This window comes from Protopterus annectens, chromosome 1.part0 (assembly GCF_019279795.1).
Source record: "Protopterus annectens isolate FY-2018-M chromosome 1.part0, PAN1.0, whole genome shotgun sequence".
In the NCBI taxonomy this organism is placed as follows: Eukaryota; Metazoa; Chordata; order Ceratodontiformes; family Protopteridae; genus Protopterus; species Protopterus annectens.
The window spans coordinates 1,717,396,556-1,717,412,051 of record NC_056725.1 but is presented as its reverse complement, the minus strand read 5'-3'; the positions used below and the strand labels follow the sequence as shown (position 1 = coordinate 1,717,412,051).

Below are 15,496 nucleotides of genomic sequence, written 5' to 3'. Positions count from 1 at the left end.
GGGCTGGGGAACTATCAAGTGTATATATTATTTTATGTGCAGAAGACAGCTGAACTAGGTTTAGGTGGTATGTGAGTTTGAGCCATTTTAGTTCTTTCAGAACTAGACAGTGATGGGAACAGTATGAGTAGCCTGTGGCAAATTTGAGTAGTTTTATGGTAGCAGGATTGGAGCTTGTTTTTAAGAGAAGTTTGTAAATTGGTGTATAAGGGAGCTGCACTTATAAGAGAGAGGGAAGCAAATAGGTGTTGGTGAGGGTTTTTCTGGTGGAGTTATCCAAGAAAGTTTTTTGTTTATAGAGTGTTCCTATTTTGATGTGTTTTTTTAATGGTATTGCAGATGTGGTGTTCGAAATTTAGTTTGTTATCTATGGTAATGCCTAATACCTTAGCTGTGGGAACTGTTTCAATTTCTGTGTTATCCTGAGAGAATATTGTAAAGTCAGATGAGATTGGTTTTGCTGAGAAAAGCAAGAGTTTTGTTTTAAGATTTAGGAGTAGCTGGGCTTCTCTCAGGCATGTCTCTGTTGAGCTAAAGGTGGTTTGTGTGAGTTGTTGGAGATGTATGTTATTAGAGGAGGAAATTATGATAATGTCATCTGCGTGTTGGATAAGGGAGCTAAGGGTTGATGAGGTGTGAAGGTTGTTGGTGGAAACATTTAAGAGTAAAGGTCCAAATATGGAACCTTGTGGTACCCCAGTTGTGATATTTTATTTTATTTATTTATTTATTTATTTGCATTTGATAACTGGGTAGTGTCCGACTGGACAAAAACAAACCCCATTTTCAGCAGACACCCGGGGAGAAAAGCTCCCAAGTGCAGTTACAAAAAATACAAGTAATAATGCATGGTACAGTACATAAAGGTTCTAGCAAGTAAAACACAGTACATAGTACAATAAAGATCATCATGTACACATAAGTAAAGATAGAAAAGCAACTTAACATAAAAGTTAAAAAAAATGTGAGTTAATAAACTTAATTTTTTTTTTTTTTTGAAGTTAGATGACTGAGTAATGCAGGTGAGAGTAGTAAGAAAGAGGCGAAAAGTAAGAGAAGTCAAGAGCAGGAGTGAGGGGGAAATAAGAGAAGATAAGAGCAGAGTAAGGAATCTGCTTAGCCAGAGGAAGTGCAGGAGCATAACCCGTGATTTGAGAAATATTTTGTAAGGAGTTGTTTGAAGTTATGAGTTAGGAATAGATAATAGGTGCTGGGGTAGGGAATTCCAAGATTTGGCTATGGCGTGGCTGTATAGAGAATCACCATGGAAGTTGTGGATTTTGATAACTTTGAGCAAGATTTTATCAGCAGACCTGAGTGAGGTAAGATTAGTATAGGGTTGAACAAGGTCGGCTAGGGTTGGGCAATAGTCAGATTTATGGATAACAGACTGGGCTACAGTTAACTGATTTAGGGTGAGTGAGATTGGGAGTTCAATCCAGTTTAGTTTTTGTTAGGCTATGCAATGGTGAGATCTATGGGGAAGGTTAGCAGCAAATTTGGTGATTTTATTATAACAGACTTCCAGGTTATTCAAGTCTGATTTACGAAGGTTTGTGAAGACCTGAGAGCAGTAGAGAAGGGTGGATAGGAGGTGAGTCCTGGCAGTGACTATCCTAACATAATTAGATAGGTATGGTTTAGCCCTATAGAGAGCTCCTAGTTTTATGTGGACTTTTTTGATTGTTAATGCAATATGTCTGTCAAATTTTAGGTTCCTGTCTAGGGTAACACCAAGGAGTTTTGTTTGTTTGACAGGTTCAATTTTTGTGCCATTGGAGGTGAAGATAGAGAGATGTGTTTGTTGTATTTTTTTTTTTTTTTTTTTTTGTGGAATTGGAAAATACCATAAGTTTAGTTTTGTTAGGGTTTAAAATGAGATGATGGTCTGATAGGTATTTTTCAATGTTATGGAGGGTAGTCTGAGATTTTTCTTGGAGTCCGTTTAAGGAAGGGGCGGAGCAAATAAAGGAAACATCATCTGCTTATTGAATAATAAGAGGAATGTGCAGCTGCAGTATAAAGATCATTGATAAAAATAATAAAGAGAAGCGGCCCTAAGATAGAGCCTTGTGGGATGCCAATAGTGATGGGTAAAAGGGATGAAAGTTTGTTTTCCTAAATGGTGGCTTGTTTACAGTTGGAGAGATAGTTGTGAAACCAGTGTATGGTATTGGAGCTGAAATTGAAAGAAGCAAGTTTGTTGAGGAGAATTTGGTGAGATACAGTGTCAAAGGCATTTGACATATCAAGGAAGATGGCAGAGACTAGGTGGTTATTGTTTTTGACGTGGTTTACAGTATTGGTGAAACTTAATAGAGCGGTGTTAGTACTATATTTGGGGTGGAAACCATGCTGAGTAGTAGAAGGTTATGTGTTAGGGAGTCATCTAATATCTGTTTATGTAGGTATTTTTCTAGGATTTTGGAAACTGGAAAAAGTATAACTATAGGTCTGTAGTTAGAGAGGTCAGTAGAGGACCCTCCTTTGTGTAAGAGTATGACATGAGATATTTTCCAAAGAAGGGGGAAATACTGTTCAGAGACAGAGCAGTTAATTAGAATACATATAGGATAAGGGATAGATGTAGCAGCGAGTTTCAGAAATTCACCAGGTAACTGGTCTGCAGCAAGGGTACATGGTTTTATTTTGGTTAGGAGGTTTTTCTATATAATTAGTTTGGATCGAGAAGGCATGATAACTGGGATAGTTTATTTTGTCATTTAATGCATTGTTGGTGGCTGGATAAGTCCATGAAGGAGATTAGGGCAGTGATGGTGCTGTGTGATTGGCGAAATCCATGTTGGGTAGGGGTAATTGATTTGTTTATGAAATGGTGAAGCAATTGCCTGCGTATACATTTTTTCAAGAGTTTGGAAAGAAGAGAGAGGATGGAGATTGGTCAATAATTCGATAGTTCATTGCAGTTGCCCCCTTTATGTAAAGGGATGAGGATAGATTTTTTTTCCAGAGGTTAGGGACACTGGACCTTTCTATGGAGCAATGTATAAGGATGTGGACAGGATATGCTATGGCTTCTGCAGCAAGTTTTATGTATTCGGGGGGAGGTTGTCCGAGAAGACGGAGCATAGTTTAAGTTTTTTAAGTAGTTTTTGAATGAGAGAAGTAGGGTTAGGTGTAAAAGAAAAGGAGATAGAAGATGTAGTAGTAGTTTGTTGAGGAGGTGAAAGGTTTTTTTTTTTTTTTTTTTTTTTTTTTTTTTTGTTTAAGCAGAAGTCATGAGATAAGGGTGGAGGGGGATCAGAGATGGGGCTTGAGGTAGTTGCGGTAGTGGGATTTGTTAACAGTTTGCTTATGCTATCTATAAAATGATAGTTAAACAGCTTGGCTATCTCTGAGGGAGTTTTGTCAGGGCGTGGTGTTTGAGTTTGTTTAGAGCCTGGGGTAAGTAGGTTTGAGATGTATTTCCGAAATTGTTTTGGGTTATTTTTGTGGTTTGCCAGTTGGTTGGAAAAGTGTTTTTTTCTTTTTTTGTCTAAGTTCACTAACTTTTTTGCGTTGTTTCATAACTGTTTATATTTGATTAGGTTAGCATCAGGTTTGTTATTGTGCCATTCCTTCCAGACTTTATTTCTATCTTGTAAATGTCATTTGGTATTTTTATTAGCCATGGAGCATGGTCAGTTTTTATTCTTTTGGTGTGCGTGGAGGGGGGGGGGGGCTAGGCTGTTGAGAGTATTTAGAAATATATTGTTGAAGTGTTCAAGGGCATCTTCTAGTGGTAGTGTTTTAAGTGGATTCCAGTTAGTGTGTTTTAGGATTAACTGGTCAAAGTTCCTGATATTTCTGGTGGTTTTGTATGTGTGGGTTCTTGTAATTTGTGGTGTGGATCTATATATGAATGTGGGTATGCTGCAGTAACTAAGAGTATTTGGGTAGAGTGTAGGGATTAGCATATTTGTCAGGATTAGAAACTAGTATCCAGACGAGTTGCACCTAGGGTATTGATGTTATGGCTAAGGGTGGTATTGGTAACAGGCTGGGTATAACCATAGCGGTTTATGCTATTAGTAAGGGAGTCAGTCATCAGATCTTGTCAGTTGATATTGATATCTCCATAACTACAGTTTCATTACTGATGTTTTCTTGAGCTGGAACCTCAAATATCTGAGAAGCTAAGAAAACAATCAGTAAGTATATTGCTGGGTTTCTGAGACAGTTTAAACTTACAATATATGGGAAATTGCAAAGTTTGTTCCTGTAAGTGAATTTGTATGGAGTCGTATGGTTGAAACTGAATGAACTTTGTAAGGAGTCTTGTGGTTGAAACTGAATGTAGGGCTTTCCGGTGGTTTAAGACTGTAAGAAGGGGGTGGGAGAAATAGTGAAATAATATGATTCTAAAGTCTATTTTAGTTGTAGTTTGGGTGATAGTGTGGGAGAGGAGCAGGATAGGGAGAGGTGGTTAGCCGTGGTGTCATTCAAAGGGGATCCAGTGTCTGTCTGCCTGGGATGACATGCTTGACAAGCCACGCTGCTTCGCAAGGGACGGCTTGCACCTGTCACCCCTGGGATTCCGGATATTGGCTAAGGCTCTTGCCACCCCCATAGTGCCTTTTTTAGGCAAGGCTCAAATTCTAAACCTACCACCCTAGAAAACAAAAATGGGAAGAAATTGAGGGTAATGCTGCTCAATGCCAGAAGTCTAAATCTCAAAATGCACGCACTCGAGGCCCTTCTCAGTATGGAGAACATCGATGTCTGTGCTGTAACTGAAACCTGGTTCAAGGCTCCTGAGAGCACCCCGGCACTATTAGGTTTTACCTCATATCATGCGTTCCGCCCCAAAACCCGGACCACTCCACAAAAGGAGGGTGTATCCATATTCATAAAGGATACTCACACCTCCAGGTTGGTGGCAACGCATGAAGCTTCGGAAACCATCCAGGTGCAACTAACAATAGGCAAAACTGCTCTACAAATTGTAGCATGCTACAGGCCACCCTCTCAAACTCAGGAACCCCACACAGCCTTCCTGAAGACACTGGAGGGTATAAATGTATCTCCAAACACCATCATATTGGGTGACTTCAACTACCCGAATATAGACTGGGAACATTACTCAAGCCCTAACTTTCTAGCCCAACGGTTCCTGGAGTTCATAAATTCAAATGCCATGGAACAGCTAGTCACTGTTCCCACGAGAGGAGAAAATATACTAGATCTCATTGTCACAAACATGGGGACAAAATGCTCCACACCGAAGTATATCCCTCATTGGTGAGATCTGATCATAAACTAATCTCACTGGAAATCCACATCCGCCCCCACCCCAAACAAAAAGACCATAGTGAAGAACTTCTCTAAAGCAAACTTCACACTACTCAAGACTGGTGTGGTATCCTTCAAGGCCCCTGAGTCAGAGGAAACCACAACCCAAGCTGGAAGCCCTTACAAATGCCTTTTATGAACACCTCCAGGACTGCATGGATCAGGCAATCCCAAATAAAACCAAGACTCTTTCCACAAAGGGCAAACGTCCAGTCTGGTGGACCCCAGCCATTAACAAACTTTACAATAAGAGGAGAAAGCTATTACATGATAGAACAAAATCCATAAAAGGGAAGTCACCCTGATCATTATTAGTAAAAAATACGAGCACTCATAAAATCAACTAAGGCCAATTTTGAGAGAAAAATTGCCATGGATTCAAAGGACAATCATAAGGCCTTTTTCAGCTATGTTAGGAACCTGGGTGGAAACTCACAGATATGCTCAGAATTAGTCCAAAATGATACAAAAATCACTGAACCCACAGACATTGCCAACATACTGGCAGACAGGTTCAGTGCAAACTTCACCCCTCTCCCCTAAAGGAGAGATAACTATCCCAGCCGAGTGTAGCCTCCCGGACATCTCAAATGCGCAGGTGAAAGCTGCTCTCTCTAAAGCTAAAAACACAGCATCAATGGGACCGGATGGTGTCCCCGGCTGTGTGCTACACGAGCTAAATGAGGAATTAAACCCGCACATAAGGCAGCTGTTTAATCTCAGCCTTACCACAGGATACGTGCCCAAGGAGTGGCGTACGGCAACTGTGGTCCCACTCCACAAAGGTGGCGCCTCTACGGACCCTGGTAATTACCGCCCCATAAGCTTAACAAGTCTAGTCTGCAAAGCTATGGAGAGGATCATAATGGAGCTCATAAACAAAGATATAGGGGACTTGCAGACATTGGACCCGACCCAGTTTGGCTTTGTCAGGGGAAGATCATGCCTTTTGAACTTGGTCGACTTCTTCGAAATAGTCACCAAGGCCATTGATGAGGGAAAGGCAGTCCATACAGCCTACCTTGACCTTGCAAAGGCTTTCGACACAATACCCCACTCGGGTATTGTAGAAAAACTTACCAGCTTAAATGTAAACCCATATGTCACAAGATGGGTTGCAAACTGGCTTAAGGACAGAACCCACAGGGTTAGAGTTGCTGGCGCTGTGTCAGACTCCAAGCCGGTCACAAGTGGTGTCCCACAGGGCTCGGTCCTTGGCCCCCTATTGTTTGGCATCTACTTCCCAGAAGTACAGGCCAACATGGGAGGACTTTGGCTGACAAAGTTTGCAGATGACTGCAAACTGGGCGCCATAGTGGAAAGTGCATCGGACACGGATATCCTTCAGAAGGGACTCACGGAAACAGATAGCTGGTGCCAGAGCCATGGCCTGAAGTTAAACGCCAAAAAATGTATAGTCATACCCTTCGGGAAAAACAAGGTAACCCCAAGCTACCATATAGGTGGCAATCCACTAAGCACAGAAGAGGTTATCAGGGACCTGGGGACCCAGGTTGACAGTGGCCTTTATTTTGACACTCACATTGCTAAAGTGGTTAGAAAGACCTTCTACATTGCCCACCTGATCATGAAGGGATTCACATCCAGATCTAGTGAGGTCATTGTTCCCCTGTACTCTTCACTTATCAGACCAATGATCGAGTACAATGCCCCATTCGGGATGTATCTCACCCGACATCTGCAGCAATTGGAGAGACCCCAAAAGTTCCTCACCAAAAGGATAAAGGGACTCCAAAATCTGTCATATGCTGCCAGATTGAAGAAACTCCAGCTCTATTCAGTCGCATACCGTCTGCTCAGAGGTGACATGTGCCTGACATACAAGGCCATGTCCAACCCGGAATTAATGGACATGCTCCACCTCAAAAATCCAAATCCACCAAAACCACTAGAGCAAGCGACTTAAACCTTAGCACGGATATAAATAGGACGTGCTGGAGGGATAGATTTATCACTCAGAGACTCCCTATGCTGTGGAATAAAATCCCGGTCCATGTGAGGCAGAGCACCTCGCTGACTCTGTTCAAGAGAAATCTAGACCTGTGGATGGGAGATCGTAGGTTTACCCCGGGAATCATCTCTGGGTCACTGCTGGACAGAGGCACAACAAACTAATGGGCACAGTATTTTTTCATATAAGGGGTGGCGTAAGCCACAATAATTTGGGCTAGGCTTATAAATGCCTTAGGGCAGATAGCCTAGTATAAACCTATGAACCTATGAACCTAAGTAAAGAGATAATTATTTTTCACTTCCTGCTAGTTGGGGGGGGCAGGTGATGTGCAAATCAGCTAAGAGGTGGAATAGAGTTTTAAGCTTTACTGCAGCTGAATAAACTTTAACATACATTAACATAGTTTAGAGAGCTGTAGAAGCTTGCTGGGGTCCTTTACTTGATGTAATGGCTTGTGCTTCAAGCTATTGTATATTGTGGCAGGTGGAGTCAGGATGAAAAATACTGGGTCCTTGGCCTATGAAAAGGAGCAATAGAAAGAAGATTATGAGCAGTGTGGTAGAGAAGAACAGAAAGTAGTAGGGTCAGTTAGTAGAAAGGACTGCGTAGATTATATAGGGAGAGGATTAGGTGGGATGTTAGGGTAAGCAGCAGAGGGAGGCTTACAATATCAGAGCAAAACAATTTCTCAGTGTATATAGGTAATGTAAACAGGTATATCACAAAAGCACTTTACACTTCTTACAAAGACATTCTTCTACTAAGATGAAAATTGTAACAGTTTAGGCATTTATTCACAGAAGGAACCATACCATGCTGTACATTGTGCAGCATAGATCATATCACATCTTTGCTACAGTGGGCTACATTAATATTTGTACAGTCAAGGTAAAAACAGGCACTTAGTAGACAAAGGTTCACTGATAAGCAGGAAATGCTAGTTATTCTCTACTACGGTTCTAATACCAACAATTTAAAAGCTGGAAAAGGCTATTTGTACTCAGGTATGAATAAAGTTTAACAGTATGGTCAAGTAACCCAATAATGCTGCAAAGTATAGCTGAGCAAAATAGCTCTAACTGCAACCGGACCTTTCAAAGAAAGAAAACATGTAGTTGTAGTCTTTACTTGTGGATAGCATTCAATAATACAAGTTGTCTAGCTTATCTGTGAGCAGACATTTCAGCAGAGCATATGACTTCAGTTTTAAACTGAAAAATGGCTTTCAAAACTGGGGCAACTAGCTTAACTACAATGGGACATTACAAGACAGTATATGGTTTTACTTTTAATTCCATAAACAGCTATGAATAAAACCAGATGAGTTTCCTTAAATATGACTGGACATTAGAAGAGAACAGTGTTAGAGTTAGCTAAAGTCCGGGAGGCTTCAGAAAAGCCTCGGACAAAGGTCCGAGGCAAGTATAGCTTGAATAAGTCACTACACAATTCTGATATCCATGACTGTTTTGCCCTTTTAAAAATATCAAGCAAACATTATATACAATGCATTAAAGAAGCAATTGTGTCTAAAAGGCTGCATGACAGAGAATAGCAAGATAAAGCAAATACAATTCAGATAACAAGACACGAGCAGATAAATATCTTACTAATGCTTCAGGGAGAAGAATGCATATTACCTTGGTGGGAGATAGGGAGGTTTGGCTTGGATGTAGAGCAAAAAGGGAAATAGAGAGGTAGGATGGCTCTTTAAATCATGAAAACCATTATGGGAGTGTGGGGGAAGGTACATATATCTTTTCCTAAATGCATATGGGGTGTAATGGAGGAGTGTTGGGGGTAGGATGAGCCAGGACCTTGCATATCTGAAAATAAATGTAAAGAAAACAATCAGTAAGTATATCAGTGGGTTTCTGAGACAGTTTACACTTACAATAGTTGGAAAATTGCAAAGTTTGTTCCTGTAAGTGACTCTGAATGGAGTTTTATGGTTGAAACTGAATGGACTTTGTAAGGAGTCTTATGGTTGAAACTGACTGGAGGGCTTTCAGGTGGTTTAAGACTGCAAGAAGGCGGTGGGGGAAGTAGTGAAATAATATGATTCTAAAGTCTATTATAGTTGCAGTTTGGGAGATAGTATGGGTGGGAGAGAAGCGGGATAGGGAGAGGTGGTTACATGTGGGGAAGTAGAGATTATTTTTAACTTCCAGTTAGTTGGTGGGGGCAGGTGATGTGCAAATCAGCTAAGAGGTGGAATAGAGTTTTAAGCTTTACTGCAGCTGAATAAACTTTAACATACATTAACTTAGTTTAGAGACCTGTAGAAACTTGCTAGGGTCCTTTACTTGATGTAATGGCTTGTGCTTCAGGCTGTTGTATATTGTGGCAGGTGGAGTCAGGATGAAAAATACTGGGTCATTGGCAATGACTTATTTTAGAGGCCTGTAGAAACTTGCTGGGGTCCTTTTCTTGATGTAATAGCTTGTTCTTCAGGCTGTTGTATATTGTGGCAGGTGGAGTAAGGATGAGAAATACTGGGTTCTTGGTATTAACTTGGTTTAGAGGCCTGTAGAAGCTTGCTGGGGTCCTTTGCTTGATGCAGTGGCTTCTTCTTCTGACTGTTGTATATTGTGGCAGATGGAGTTAGGATGAAAAATACTGGGTACTTGGCCTTACTAATGCTTTAGGGAGCAGAATGCACACCACCAGGATAGCAGATAGGGAGGTTTGGCCTGGATGTAGAGTAAAAGACCATGAGAGCTTGTCCAGCTACAGATAGAATGCTAGATAGATAGAGTGATTGGAACAGGAAGACCGTGATATGTAAGGGTTCATCAAGCATAGAAAAAGCTCTCTTCCTTTTCCCCATCTCTTTGACAGGCACATTCCAGTACTCCTTTGTTACATTTACGCTGATGAGGTACCTTATAGGCCCCAATCTGTCTCATGTAGTTCGTCTGCCTGTGATAGGAAATCATCCATATGGAAAGTGAAGTTTAGCTGCCTGAAATCATAACAGAACCTGATAGCACTATCTGGCTTAGACATTATCAACACTCGGTACTCATTTCACTATTGTATGCTTCAGTAATCCTCTGGTTCAAGCATTTTTTTAACCTTTGCTGAAATATCTTCACATATCACCTCTGGATTACTTTAAGGCCAGAACTTCATCCTTAATTTCTGTCGCTACCACAATATCATGACTTCTTAGATTGGTATCTTTACTTTTGCTAAAAGCATCATTTACCTCCTTCATACTATTAGGCATCTGCACACGTACCAAGTGCCCTCTTTTCACAAATAGATAAGTAGTTACTCTGTAGGCATGTGTTGGTTTTGGTGTGCTCAGTCTGTTTATGTACGTCTTAATATCTTTGTTTATGTCCCTGGCATCCTTCTGTATGTTTTACATATATAATATAGAATAGCCCCAACACAACAACCCTATTTTGCTGCATACCTCCCAATACCACTCTGCCCATATACATGGTGATCCTCTCACCCATATGGCTGGCAGTGGTGGTGTGGGCCAGTGCCCCATGTTCTGTAAGATTAGACCACTGTAGCAAGTTTCATGTTGCCCCGCTGGTATGCTGCCACAGCAATTCCATCCTTTGATGCACAGTATCACTGCCCCATGTTATTACTTCTCTATAGCTGGTCAGACATCTGTTTTTGCTGTAGTGATATCACATGTTGCTTTGGTTGCTTTAACTGTTCACTTGTCCCTCATCTCAGTGGCCTCAATGTGGACTTGTATGGTCATGATAGGGCTGCTACCAACATAGTTCTGTGGGTGCTGCTGCCATTGCCTTAAACTAATACATTTTTATTGAAATTATAGATTTTTTATGATTCATGATTTGAAACTTACTGTGATGTCTGCAATGGTGACAAGTATGCACTGATGAAAAAAGTTGGATTGATCCTCTGAGGTCTGCAATTTAGTCAGCCATCTGCCTGCTCTTTCTGATAGGTGCTGTTGTGTTTTATGTTTGGAAAAATGCTGTTTAGCCAGTCACACTGCAGCAATCCTAGTAAATTAATACATTCATTGTTCAGTAAAGAACTTACCACATTTTTTTCTGTATAAAGTAATATAAAAAGTGTTTTACTGACATACTAATAACCTCGAGTAATTTCAAGCCCTGACACAATTTATATTGCACAATTGTGTAATTTATTTTACAGTGATACATAAATCATTTTCCAGCAGGATTTCTGGTGTCTGACACAAATCCAGCCATCCACAATCCCTTGCCATTTTTGTAGCTTATATGTGATGGTCTTTTCTCTAATCATGAAAAAAATGTATTTACCTTGAAGGATTTTCCATGTCATACTAGTTAAAAAAACTACCACATTTTGCATCATTTCCTGAATATAAAATAACTTTAGGATTAATTAAATTTGCTGTGTTGCAATATTTACATATAAAACATTTTATATTAAATATCAATCCCTTGTGTTTTTTTAGGCTTTTAACAGTGCTGTTCTTCATACCTTTGGGCAAATGATGGGTTCTAATTTTACCCCAGAATTAAAGTTTGCATGCAAGGCTGTTACATTCGATGTTAATAATAGTTTTGGTGAAGAAGAAGAAGAAAATGCTACAGGTACTGTAGTTTTTATTTTCTTGAATTATCTAACGTCTAATAGTACAAGGCAATGTTATGAAATATGTTATAAAATAAAAATTATATGTTTTAATTTATAAAGGTGACCGCTTTATGGTAGAAATTTACCCGATCAAAATAAAGTTATAACATGGTCACTGCACTTATTCATTTTGATGCCTTTATGTGTATTTTAGACAATTTGCATCTGCAATGACAGATAATTTGGCAAATTGAATAGAAGATATTGATACTCTCGGGGTTCACCAAATAACATGAAGATTAAAAAAAAAACTGTCCTTTTCAAACCTGTTCAGATTTATATGTGAAAACAAAATTATGAACCATTGGTATAGGCAGGTATGCAGCATGTAAACCCTATCTACATTTAAAGGAAAAACAATTTTCCTATAACAGAGACAAAGTCCTAGCTTTATACACATAAATAAAACCAAAAGTGGTCCAGCAAATGAAACAGAAATTCAGAACGAAGTATGCATGTTATATTAATATCTATCCAGTTAAATGATTCTAATGTCATCATTTTAATATACATACTATTTCATTATAGAAAATGGGCGGTTATACATGAGGAGGAAGCAGCACAGTAGCTTGGTGTTATAAATAATTTTTGACTGCTCCTCTGTCAACGACAGCAGTCTAGAAGTTGTATAGTTTCAAAAATTATGGCTACATCCCTGTTAATGTGCCTTATTAAGAACTGAGCTTCAGCTATAGTGTACTGTCCTTGTGCTCTAACTATGTGAAATATGGGTCCATACCTCTTTTTTAATGCATCTTCATGGGCACCCCACTTTCTCAGATACAGCATGTATTAAAATAAATGTAATTCAATTCAGAATCGAATAAAATTAAAGCAGTCTCTGACTCTTTTTCAAACAGACAGTTCAAGATAATTCAAAGGCAATTTTGAAATATAATTTTATAAAAAATTATATATGTTCATAATACTGATCACTGCTGCAGTGGTCTTAGCTATATGGATATATCCTGCCAAGGATATAACATCCAGCAATCTTCCAAAGCTTCAGGGCACCTCCCACTCACCCAAACTGTCAAGCAGCTCGAGCTGACATGACTAAAAGACAAGTTTGGGTGCAAAACCTTTCAGAGATTTCATGCCAACAGAAAGAGAGCCCTGAAAAGGCAATGCTTGGAACAACAAAAAATAAATATCCATACCCTGGCATAAAAAAACAAAGGGGGTGGAGTGAGGCAGCGGCTGTTGCAGCAGTGATCATTCAGACATTGAGTTTTATGATTCATTCATCCTGCACAACTGTACTATGTTCATCATAGTGATCACTGCTGCAGTAGCCTTAGCTATATAGATATATTACCATAGCTAGCTACATTTGGGAGGTGGAAGGAGAGGAGTCCAGAAGCCTCTGGTGAATAGTCCTAGCAAAGCTTGATCTGGACCTAGAAAAATCTTGATGAGTGGATGGGAAATAGGAAATACACCCCGGGGATCACTTCTGTGTCTCTGCTCAATAGTGGCACAGGAAAATAACTTTCTTAGGTGGCATAAGCCTGGGAATCTTGTTGGCTAGGCTTACATAGGCCCTTGGGCCAATAGCCTAGTACCTTCCTATGAACCAAGTGTATGAATCAAGCTTATAGTGCTTTATAAAGTATGTACATTGGACCAAGTAACAGATTCTAGTATACTTCTGGAATCTAACCCTTTCCAAAAAGCCAGTGATGAAGCCAAGGCCCTGATAGATTGGGCCTTGACCCTGCCTGGAATAAATTTGTTATTGTGAGCAAGTAAAAGGTATTAGACTTAGACAACCATTTTGAAATAGTCTGTTTTGACACAGGTTGACCTTTCTTCTTACCTTCATAAGAAATAAACAATTGATCCAAAGACCTGAAAGATTTAATTCTGTCAATATAGTACCCGAGTTGTCTGATGGCATCCAAGGTATGGGAGTATCCTTTCTCACTCATTTTTAAATTTGAACATCTACTGTTATTGTAAGTTCAACTTATACAACTGTTCTGCCCTTTGAAAATTGAACCCAAGCCTGCAGAATACTAATAGTCAGGCACTGCAATTATCAGAACTGTGGGTTCACTTGGATTCAGCCTGAATCTTTCCAGGAAAATGCTTCTTTTGCAGATTATAGCTTGGAAAACCATAACTTGGATTAACATAAAGGAATGTTTGGTAATTGGTATCAAGTGCAGTAGTAAAGACTGCAAGACAATGCCAAATTAAAATTTAGACACACAAAGACAATATGTGCCCTACTGGGAATTAAATCCAGATGCACCGAAACTGTCCTGATGCTGACAATCATACAATATGCAACTTTTGTTATTATCTTTACATTAACTGAATGCGTCAGCACATTGTATGAGGACCCTTGTACATCATGTAGCCTGAAATTTCCTGGCCCTTTCTATCTCAGATACTGCATAATTTTCAGCTATATCAAACAAGTAGCTACATGCAAAACACTTTTTCATGTGTGCCAAGGTAGCTGTTTCAGGTACAAACATAGATATTGAAATGTATCCAAATGTTATTTGAACCTATGTCTCCTAGCCTTTTGAATTCTGAATTCACAGTCCTTCAGACCTGTTATAGCAGCCACATGATTGATTATAGCAGCCACTGTAACAGTCATGGATATCAAGCCTCTAAGGCAAGCATCCACACAAACAAACATTCTGTTATAAATGACTTCCTTGTCAGACATACAGATTTACATCTTACCAGGCTGAGCAAGGAAATAGTGATGGTTATTCATTTGTCTGGTGTCAGAATCCAACAGATCTCACATGTAGTCACGTCCATAAATAACAAGTACCAGTATCACTCTGTTATAGTGCATGTGGATGTCACAGACTTGAGATCTACCTCATTGGACTATATGAAGAGAGACATGGTGGAGCTCTGAAACTGTATGTACCAGTCATGTATGAGCCTAACACTGAGCAGTTCTTAAAGTATGATGCCATAATATGAGCAAAAGATAATTAACTTCAAAAACTGGATTATTTTTTTCTGCCATTTGAAAGGGGTCCAATATTTGTTAGCCTGGGAGGATATGATCAACAGACCATGCTACTTCACTAGATATGGCCCGCATCTACCTCCCTGTATGGTTTTGATTATTGGCTAAGACACTGCAAACCCCATAGTGACTTTTTCAGGCAATGGCAACCTGATAAACCTACCAGCTTAACAAAGAAAGCAAAGGAAAATATATAGGTGTTACTGATCAATCATAGGAGCCTAAACAAAAAAAACTACACTCCCTACAGCCCCTCCTCACCCTAGAGGATGTAGACATCTATACAGTGACTGAGACATGGTTTAAAATGGTGGAAGCACACTGGCTATGCAGGACTATAATGCCTTCCACACATTTAGGCCAGCTATTGTGCTCAAGGGAAAAAAAGGAGGAGGTGTCTCAATTTTCATCCAGAGGAAACTCAACTTCATGGCTGGTAAAGCAGCCTGATGCACTAAAATTTCTTCACATCCAAATAACCATCAGAAAGGTCCCGTACCATATATTACCTAGCTGTAGAACTCTCTCTCTGACCCAGAAAAGCCACAATGCCTATATACAGAAACTAGATGCACTCTGTTTTAAACCAGTACCATGTTCCA

At 39.7% G+C, this 15,496-nt stretch overlaps 1 protein-coding gene across 1 annotated transcript in view; it reads left to right on the top strand.

The window, feature by feature from the left end:
* Nucleotides 1–15,496, top strand: part of ADGB (androglobin) — a 4,124,629-nt gene that overhangs the window by 2,561,689 nt on the left and 1,547,444 nt on the right. Inside the window, exon 22 of the mRNA XM_044074542.1 lies at nt 11,709–11,847. Within this exon, the coding sequence (XP_043930477.1) occupies nt 11,709–11,847 (139 nt within the window). The remainder of the gene's footprint in view (nt 1–11,708; nt 11,848–15,496) is intronic.